General features: G+C 41.4%; 1 protein-coding gene across 9 annotated transcripts in view; it reads right to left on the reverse strand.

The window, feature by feature from the left end:
* Positions 1-10,028, reverse strand: part of rapgef1b (Rap guanine nucleotide exchange factor (GEF) 1b) — a 49,395-nt gene extending 39,367 nt beyond the window's left edge. For all 9 annotated transcript variants that reach the window (XM_061061912.1, XM_061061907.1, XM_061061903.1 and 6 more), the window contains exon 1: positions 9,771-10,028. In XM_061061912.1, coding sequence (XP_060917895.1) covers positions 9,771-9,798 — 28 coding nt within the window. In that variant the 5' untranslated portion in view covers positions 9,799-10,028. The remainder of the gene's footprint in view (positions 1-9,770) is intronic.
* Between the last annotated feature and the right edge of the window lie 891 nt (positions 10,029-10,919).

Consider the following 10,919-nt stretch of genomic DNA (forward strand, 5'->3'; position numbering starts at 1 on the left):
TATTTTTCAAATACTTGTAAGTAGATTTGTTTTTGTGTCATAACAGTTCATTGATTAAACATTAAAGCATTCTTACTGTGTACATGAATCAAAAGACTGGTGTCCACACTGCAGATCATCTATCCAGCTATTTATTGGTTGACTGAGGTTTTGACCTTTGACCTTCCTCTACAGACACACTGAATGAAAGTTGTGGATCATAAAAAATAATGTCAAAACTGAATTTAAATTTATATTACAAGCCTTCCAAAACAAATGATACGGTGGGGCCTTTAAGCACATCTGGTACTATAAAGTCATCCATGTGATTTATTCAAGTTACCGCACCTCCATACTTCTTCTTTTTTACTTAGGAAAATTCACATTGTTGTTAATAAAAACAGTGATTCTTCTCTTAATGGAATCTTTACAAGGACACATATTTATGAAAAGCATTTTGCTGATGGCATATTTTCAGCAAGCTGTAGAGCTTGACCAATATATCAGGCAACCAATATTATCTGCCAATATCCTCCTATGCCACATCTTATAATTTGTGTTTATGGTTTCCAATACCTGCCAACATAATACAGAAAACAATGCTTAGGGTGATTTAGAACAAGTTTGACAATTGAATCATTTAAACAGCAGAGAGATCTCCAAATCCACTGTTTGCAATCGTCCCTGCACTTCTGCAGCACATGTAGCAGAGCAGACAGTGGTTGGCTCTATAATTGGTTGACATGTCAAAGCCTTTTGAATCTTCCTTTTTCAATTTATTTGTTTAAGAAATGGCAATCCATCATTTTATCCCTCTAAATTTGGTATCAGTATCCCTCTCAAAAACAAACAAACTAAAAGTTACAATTCACTTAGGAAACACTTTTATCCCAAACGACGTACATCAGAGAGCAAGTACAACAGTAGTCCATTCATACACCGCCACCGAAGCAGCAGGAGCAATGCAGGGTTAAGTGTCTTACCCAAGTACACATCGGACATGTTGCTCAGCTGGGGATGGAACCCCCAACCTTCTGGTTGACAGGCGACGACTCTACCAACTGAACCACAACCGCCCTACCAACTGAGCCACAGCCGCCACTTGCATCATGCAGGCTCTTATCATATCTAAATGGTAATTTGCAATTCTTGCAACAGCAAGTTCATTTTTTGTTGTCAGATTTATGACTACAAACCTATTAGCGGACTGTTGAAACAAGTCAAAATACACACAGTGAAGCAAATACTTTCAGAAATTAAAAATTAACTACATCTAGACATAATAGATATTGCTTGAAAAATGAAGAATAAGAAGAATACATGGATCTGTTGGCAATCTGTTTGAGAATTGACAATGAAATGTTTTATGGTTCTGCTCAAAACCTGTTTGTGAATCTTGCTAAGAACTGCTAAGAGCCTCAGGATGTGCATTAGAAGTTTCAGATTTATGAACAGAATTCTTCAATATCAGCTGGAATTAAAAAAAAAAGATGTGAAGTCAAAATGTAACCGACTGCCCTATAAGACCAAGATGCAATAATTAAAGAAGCCAACTTAACTCACTCTATCAGAGTATTTTACAATTTCCTCAGAAGCTCATAAAACCACAGTGTTGCATGTTTTATTGCTATTGTGAAAACTCATTCAGGATGTATGAGGAGGAACATCCAAGAGGACAGCGGAGGCAGACAAACAGAGCTACAGGCTTATAGCCACTGACAGAATAAATACTATGTGTGCATCAAAGCATGTCATGTTTGGGTATGACAAAATGATATCAAACCAATGATTCAGAGTCATTTATGCACCCAGATAAGCAGGCAAACAAATACACAGAAACCCTCACAACTCCACATCTGCCCTGACAACAACGCGTTTGCAAGGCAATGTCAGCTTCTCTCTGCAGGCCTGATTTAGACTGGTGTCGGAAACTGGCAGCAACTGTGGGACGTCCCCTTCATTGTGTGCCAGCTCCCTGACCCAACCATGCCACCCTGGGGTCTGAATGATTTGACATACTCAACATGAGCACACACACACACAAAGCTGGACATCATACAAGACCCCCTTTCAGAATCTCCACATTTTCCTTTGGCTATTGAAATTGTTTAATTTCAGACTCTTCCTTCCTGCTGCCCACTTCATATTGGCTGCTTACAAAATGACATGCAGATGGATACTTTTTCATTCTTTTGTGGTGGCCATTACTGTATCGGTATTGTATTCTTGGTATATCAGCAAGTGCATTTCATTACCATGTGATATGCTAGGATGCTTCAATCAAACGGGCATGATATTGCAAAGTTGTGCATAATGGCAAGACCTTAATTTGGGCAAAATATTTTGCCAATAAATGCCTTTGGAATATGCAGTATGTGTTCCCACATATTCAAACTGAAGCATGATATCAATTAAAATCTCCTTGTAAAATAAGAACTGGAAGAACATGTCAAAGTACACTCTGCACTCAGAGTTCAGTGACTCACTCATAGAGGTTTTAGTTCGAGTATCTAATCCAAGGTTACTGTGCACCCATACCATCAGATTTGTTTGATTGTTGTAACTGACTTTTTGAGGGATAAAACACCGAAACACTCCCAAAATGTCCAAGAATTGTCTCTACAGACTTTGCACTTTATTTAACAGACCTGAATGGACTTCTGTGTCTAGACATCACCAAAACATGTGCATGGGTAGGTTACTGAGGTAACAAATAGAAGTGGGTAACTATGTACACTGGCGACACAGCTTTCCAACATGGAAGCATGAGAAATCCTCTCGCCCTCCAAACAATCATGCTGTCAAGTCACAGCATGGAATTAGATCCATTCTGCTCAACCCCTCTGTTGGACTTCTATCACTTGTGTTGCAAATTGTTCAAAGACTGTTGGTCCGATATTTGTTTGAAAGACTGGAATGGACAGAATAAAATGTGTAAAAAAAAAAGAGAAGATTTTAATTGATTATAAGCCAATGCCAAATGTGTCTTCGATCCAAAACTCACATTTAAGGTTTATAGCCTTCCTGACTTTGTAGAGTCAATCTTGACACAGTCTGGATAGGGGAGAAATTTGATTCAGAGATGGTGGAAAAGGCGTAGTCAGTTAACACAGCTGCATCCTTTGTGAATCTACCTCAATATTGGCATCTGCTGTTTCTGCTTTTGTATTGGGATGGAACAGTGGAATCATCCTCTTAAGTATACTGTGGATCTTTGATCAAGCAGAATGCTGAGCCTGAGACCCTCATCTGTACCACCATGCAGCCAGACACAATATCTGTCTCCAGTGAGAGACATCACAGCAAGGGAGACTGTGCAGATTGGGTCAAAAAGACGAGTAACAAAAACTTGACTTTTACACTGCGCTGGTCAGAAATGCACAGATTAGTTAGTCCCAACGCAGCACAAGCTGTGTGCCTTCAAAACAAGGTGTTATGGCACTCAGCACTGTGTAATTACAAAATGATGGACTCTACTACCTTAATTATGGAGCCTCTGTGTGCTACAGGCTCACCAGGGTGGATGTGTTCACACAGCTTAACAGAAGAGGCACAAAACAGACTGAAAACATCATACATCCAACAGCGTTAACTCCAACATGTGGGTCAACAAACAGGCTAAGCTGCCATGATGAAGCAAGGCAGGCAGGTGGGATTAAAGATGCCCCTCAGTGTTAGAAACAACATTTTGTCCGTTGCATAACTGGATTACAACAACCGCACCTATGCAAACTGGCAGATCCTCACCTGATGGGCCAAAATTAGAAAAGCTGTGGCTTCAGTATACAAACTTTGAGGGTGATAAGGCGGAGAAGCAGCCTGCGCAGAGGCAACCTGTGGCCCTGCAGAGCAGCCTTCTTGGGTTGGGTCTGCCCAAGCCTTCAGCAGAGCAAATGAGCAGTCTCTATAAAGCCACAAGACACAAAAAGCACAGCGAGGAATGTCCCCTGCATTTCTTTCTGCCAGCAAACCTATTCTACATTAAAGCTCCAAAACTGGCAGCAGCGGTCTTAAACAAAGAAATACATTGCCAAAACAACAAAACAATGCAGGCATCCACTTATTTCCCCAAAAAACGGTTGAAAACATTCATAGTGTGAATGAAGCTACAGTAAAAACACTACTCCTGTAATTGGGCAAGTCACACTAAACTCTGCACTGGAGAACACTTTTTGGCAGCAAATAGCGTTTCATGCCATTTTTGTACATGTTTGTGCAGTTTGAGTTGTGGAGAAAAAAAACTACACCCCGTTTCTTTTGTGCTTTTAGAATATTTTATTTAATAAGTGAGGCAAAAGATCTAACAATTTTGGAGAAAAAAAATCTATGTCAACTAGGGCTGATGAAACACTCATGGCTAAAACTTACATAGACAATGTTGATAAACTCTGTACATGTTTAACCCCAAATGGATGGACCATTAACCGATTATCGAGTACTTGATTAGTCGCAAATTCTATCTTCTTTTTACAGTAAGACATACTTCAGACATGGACCTCCTGGTGTCCCGCTATGTTTTCTACTGTGTGCCGCTCATCATCATCATCGTCGTGTGTGTCATTAGGACAGCTGTCTTCCAATCCCAGCCATGAAATGACAAGTGATGGTCACATATGAAAAAAATGTTTTGATCACACTTGTCTTAACACCCAGTCAACCCTGCTATAACAGAGGACTTATTAGAGCATTAAGAGGAGGTCATATATTTGTCTTTACCTGTGTCCTCATCTAGATCCCCCTGAAGAGAGGAGTCAGTGTCCTCGGAGGAGGTCTGGCTCCTCCAGCTTATATTTCCCATCCAAAAAGAGGCCCTGTGTCCACACAGCTACTGCTCCAGAAGTGTTGCTGATTGTTACACCTCTTGTATAAAGATGGCTTGTTGGTCAGGCTAGCATATTCACAGCTATAACTCGATAACACAGCTGAGAGTTAGTCACAACTCTGGTCCGCATGACCTTCCTGTCCTGAGTCAGACGTGTTGCACAGCGCTTCAGAGGAAAGATCCACAAATAGCACAGAGGGACGACAAGATGTGCTTTTGCAGATTCTTTGTCAAATAACTCTTCTTGTAAACATAGCTGGGAGCATATAATCCTGGACAGAATGTCTGAGTGAAGCTGTCTAAACTGTCATCACAGGTCCTGGAGAGGGTCCAACCCACAGTTATCTGGAGTTGGGATGTACTGAGCAGACACAAGGAGCCACACAGGCCACCTGCAGGAATAAATGACCTGCTCTTTGGCATGTAGGCCAAAACACAGCAGAGACACCAAGTCAAGCATCATCCTATGAGATCAGGCCCTCTGGGAGAGGAGTCCTGCGAGCACATATGGAAGCAGAGAGGGCGAAAACGACCTGTAAGTGTAAGCTGGAGAAAAACACATATACAGATCCCAGAAAACAGATCTTAACTGCCGTCTTCGGCTCCTTGGAGGGTGTCTGCAAAGCAGCTTTGGAAATATTCATGTTACAACAACCTGAATGCCTTCCATTGCATATCGATAGCCTCTTTCGATCATATGGGAACATGTAATCCATCCATTTCTCCGCCTGATTCTCCCTCTGTGCAGAGACTCAATTCCCATCCACCTCCCTCCAACAGTTTTCCTTCTCTCCCTAAGCTCTATTCCCTCCTTCTTTTTGCTTTCCCATACACACAAAAAAACTAATTACAACACAGCTAAACCTATATGAACAGCAAGCCTCTCATTCTGCGGGGAGAGGGAGGGTGAAACGCTTTCTGCCATCAAACCTCAAAATTGCAGCATGTCAAACCAAGACCCAAAGCTGGCTGTGTGCAACAGTGGGATCACTCATCAGCAATGTGCTCAACATAATCGTCAGGGGAACCCTTTTGTAATCACGGCTGCTTTAGCTCTTGCTCAGAGTTTTGGTGACTAAGGCATGTGGGTCTGGCTATTTCTGTACACCAGACAAGAAAGATATTTCAGTGTGAAGTGGTGCAGTAACCACTTAGCAAACACAAAGCCATCCAAATGACTTGCACGTCAGTGTTAACTCCAGGAATGCTTAAGAGTAAACTCTTTGCATTGCAGCTAAACCGTTTCAAAGGCAAATACACAGACACACACTCCCACACTAGGCAAGAAGGGGCACGGAGCCTAAAATAAGGAACTGATGGATCAGTTCCGCTGCAGCTGGCTACTACCATTGACTGCCCAGTAAGAGACGAGTCTGAAGGCTAATTTTAAAACGCTGTGCTACTCCTACACATTTTGTTACCAACACTGGCATGCCAAAAGTGTTGTGTCACAATCCCAGTCGCCGTGTGCGGGGAAAATAAGGACAAACACATTTGGCAATTGGAATTATTCAAATACAGAGACTCAATTAAAGCTTGTTTTTTCCAAAGAGAAAGACGATGTGTGTTTAGGCATGCATCACTTGCTGTTAAGTGTGTCAGAAAAAACACTGAAAACACTGAGTCACAGTTTGAACTGTACAGCAACACAACCATGCCATGAGTGAACAATAGGTGCACAAGGTCCAAGCATAAGCACAAACACATGGTCTAATAAATATGTCACTACAAGGACCCCGATACAGTACACTTTCAACACAGTGTGGAAAAAAGAAACCATTATTCGTGCTTAAAGCCTTAATTATCTTCAGAACAAAATAAAATGTCAAACTGTAAAATGAAAGAAGTACAGGTTTTTGAGAAAAAGTCAAAACTATGGTTTTCATAAATTGTTGGGATGCAAATCGATTTTTTTTTTTAATTTTCCAGATGTGGATCTGAACGTGGAAAAGTGGAAACAGGGTTAATGCTACAACATGGAGCTAAAGTTGTTAGCTAATTGAAGATTCTTTGCAATTTTCTGTAAAAAATCTGATCACATCATCCATGATAAGGCATTTTAAGAATGTTGCATTAAATGCATTCCTGGTATATAGAGCTCTGTGGGCTTTTCTTTCTGTCAAAGTTCCTTAAAGATAGCGCTTGTGAGGTTTTTATTGGTTTTATTTGTTTTTTTCTTCTTGTGCAGCTTTAGTCTCTCCTCACAGTCACAACACCTTACTAATAAAGGGGAAAAGCCTCAAAAATAGTTCACTAAATCAAGCCTCAGGAATGATTTCGAAGGTTTTTTGAAACAATTTGTATGTCCTGTTGTTAGTTTTATCCAACCCTCCATGGACCTTCTTGCTGGATTCAACAAAATAAGACCCCCTCAGAGACTCTACTTCCTAACAGCTGCATATTTTGCAACTTTTTCAGACCATAAGAAATACTGTAAGAAACAGTATTGTATTTAATTCCCATACATGGCTCTCAGACCAATCCCAGTCAACGGCTCCACGGCAAGATGTTTCACTTTGGGATTGTTTCCCCTGTAAGATGTGGCAACACTGACTGCCAACTACAACTGCAACAGAGGAAATGTCCCAGGGCGGCTAATTAGTTCATTTAAAGCTTTACAGTAGACAAATAAAAACACTAAACATTCAAAGTATGAAATTGGGTAATAGCTCAGGAGAAGAATTGAAATACAGAATGGTTGAACAGCCAAAATAAGTCTTTATAATCCAATTACACTGTCAGCCTCCTTTTGTGAGTCCATTAAATAACAAGTCCAACGCAAAGTGTGAAATTACAAATGCCGAGACAATCCGAAATTTCAGTCTCCTCCACCCAGATCATTTTCTATGAGGTAAGCATTAGTTGTTTGGCTGCCTGTAGACTTTTGGGCAACACCATCACATGCAGAATCTGTTAAGTGTATTACAGTTTGGGCTGCCAGAGTGATGAAGTCATGTGGGTGTGTAGACACAGGATAAGGTCCAGTGTTGAAACACGCACAAGAACTACCCTACTGATTCTCTTGGAGGTGACACCCCAATTACGCGTCACACAAGTGGGTGCAGTGGCACAGGTTACAGTACACGTAGGTGACAGAAGGACACGGAAACCATGGTGATAAGAGAGCATGTTGATGCAGCTATTGAGTCTGGAAGACAAACTGGCTGTAAGTCTTCCTTAGTGTCCATGTGTGCATTGATTGTCCTACTTGGTCTGTGTGCCATGGTAACCATTTGCATGCTGTATACAGAATCATACCACTATTTAAACCTAAACCCATGGCTTCATCCATGTGCAGGAATCCTTATTAGGATACATTAACCCTAGTTCGCCTTAGTTCCCAAATCTCTTCCCTTTTAATTTGCTCCTCGAGGCAGCAGTGCATTAATCTCCATCTGTCAAGGTCTAAAACGGGTCCCGTTTTACTGTAGAGTCTCCACAGTGCAAGCCCACATAGACAACAGGCTCCCTTTTAAAAAACCAGCTCCAATCCTTCCTTACGCATATTCTCTCTTTTTTTTCTCTCTCTCTGAGGAAAAGGCTTAACAGGAAGACACTGAAGCTAAGCACAGTTCTACAGTGCTACCATGAGACCCCGGCTTTGCCCTTTCTTTCCATCTCACTGGTGTGTGTCCTCTGGGTATAAATTTGGGATCAATGGGTACATGCAGAAGAGAGCCGGTGAGCAAATGACCCAGTAAACACAACTAGGAGAGCCTGGGGACCACATGAGAGGAATGATGCTGGAGATGGATTGAGGCCATTGTCCAAATACACACTACCCTTTATTTGCGTTTGACTCATCATTGAACCAGAATGTAATATAGATTTTTTTTTAAACAACAACACTGAGTCCTAATTCAGCTCTGACCATATGTAGCCATCTCTCTTCAAGATCCCGAAAGAAATTGGAAACTTTTTACGCCTTTATGAAGAATGACTGAGGCTAGTGGTGGATGACACTCCCTCCCCCTTGTGTGTGTGTGTGTGTGTGTGTGTGTCTGTGTCAGTTTACTGCAGGCATCACTGGACAGGAGTATATGTGGAGCTAACCAAGGAGACAGCTGGTGGAATGGGATGCAAGTGTTGCTGGAGGGTATAAAGTTTCCCTACAAAGGCATACCCCCAAGACTGCCCTGTTCTCCCTAACACTAAACGGGCTCTGCTGTGCGTTTACCAGTCTGCAAAAGACAAGCAGAGGCAATGTGGGTAAAACTAACAAAAAAAAAATGCCACGTGCACAATGTTGAAACCAACAACACAAACACACACACGGCTGTCTTTGGGCGTGAACGCATCACAACTCTAAAGGTAACAACGTAGCTAACGAAAAGCTAACATTTTTTAGCCGGCTGGTACTACCCGTTACAAATCCATCCTGGGTTTAACGTTAACAACCAACTATGGAGCATGAAATGGAGAAACAAAAAGCACAACATGCTCAGTTATTTTACGGTGTTAAATGTTTGTTATTTGTCCCCCCCACCCCCTTAGTGAAAAGCTGAGATTTGTAGCCTGTATGTTGGCGATGCCTTCACAGGATCAAACCGTGGTGGTGTATTTACGGCCGCTGAGCTGAGGGAGCCAATGGTGAAAAGCCGGTCGGGTATATCACACAAGCTATATAATGATAGCACATACAAATGGTCTTAAGGTCATTTATTTGTAAGTTAACCAGCTATCTTTTTGTCATGAGGTTTAAAAGGGTACAAAAGTAATTCGCCAACACCAGCTAGCTGAAACGGTGACGCTTTATTTTTAACTGGATAGCTGAGAAAAGAACAATCCATGAGGCCCAATTAAACCACCATTTACAGTGAAAGAACCCCGTCTGGAGGTTTATTTTGGAGACCCATTCAGAGTACATATTGGACCCCACATTTGTTCCCATCCGAGCCCCCCGAGGAGAGGAATACCGTTATCCGGTATCCCGAGCCCTGTGGTTGAGTCTAACCCGGGTAGCACTTACCTTGCTTGCTCTCTATTTTCCCCGACATTTTCGTAGCCAGCAGCTGTGCTCCCACTCAGCAGTTCCAACAAAAAAACGTTAGCTACTAGACGAGCCTCGCCGTTGTGTCTCCTCCGATTATTCCCTCATTGTGGATGTGCGGTTACGTCCGTGAGATGATTCCGACGGGTTTTAAGGCGATATATACAGAGGCAACACACATTGGTACGGTCAAAAAAAAACTGTCTCCCAGTCGGTCTCCGGGTAATTTTCACTGGATACACACACAACAGCAGCAGCACACATGAACCATAGACTCGGGCAGAGGCAGCCCCTCATTCAGTGTAACAGCGCCCCCTTGCGTGAGGAATTAGTCACAGCAATCTGTCAACAAGAGGATGGGCGTGTTTCAATTTCAAATCAAAGAGTTGTAACAAACCAGTGTTATTGTCTGTCCCAAAAGCGAGACATAGGCTATATAGGGGTGCTTGGAGATTCAAATATTACCCATGGAACAATAAACAAAATGGTTTGTTTTGTCTTTTGCATGCATTTAACAACACACGTAAATTCACTCATTACCAAATCTATCTTTTTCTTATTTATCTTTACATAAAAAAAAAACGACTAAATTGCGTACATGCATTTCTGAAAAGGACGCACGACTAAGGAAAATTCGTAACTTTTAAGTAGTTTTGAGTGCATGCTGACAAGATAAAAAAAATATATAGATGGAAAAATAAATAGAAACGGCTGGGCAGGTTTAATGGGCGTTACATGACCTAGTTTAAAAACAGGACTCCATGTCATTTCACAATCCAATCTGACCTCATCATTGATCTTATAGCAGCCCAGTGAAGTCACAGAGTGTCTCTGCATTTCAGCTTGATAGATAACAGACAACATGGTTTGTGGGGATATAAAGTAAGTTTAAAAATACATGTTAACAAGTATATTCTCTGGGCTTTAATGCATATAGTTGTAATGCACACTAGGGGAAATTGATTCTTAAATTGGATTTGTTCCCTATATGATAGAAATCTTCAAAAAAAACCTCATAAAAATGTTGATCTTTTTTTCAGTGTAATCTCAGTCACTGACATCTGCCAGCATCTCTGTGGTTGTTAATGATCAGTGTTGTCCACATGTGTTTGGAGAATGTTTCTAAAC

This window comes from Labrus mixtus, chromosome 17 (genome assembly GCF_963584025.1).
Source record: "Labrus mixtus chromosome 17, fLabMix1.1, whole genome shotgun sequence".
In the NCBI taxonomy this organism is placed as follows: Eukaryota; Metazoa; Chordata; class Actinopteri; order Labriformes; family Labridae; genus Labrus; species Labrus mixtus.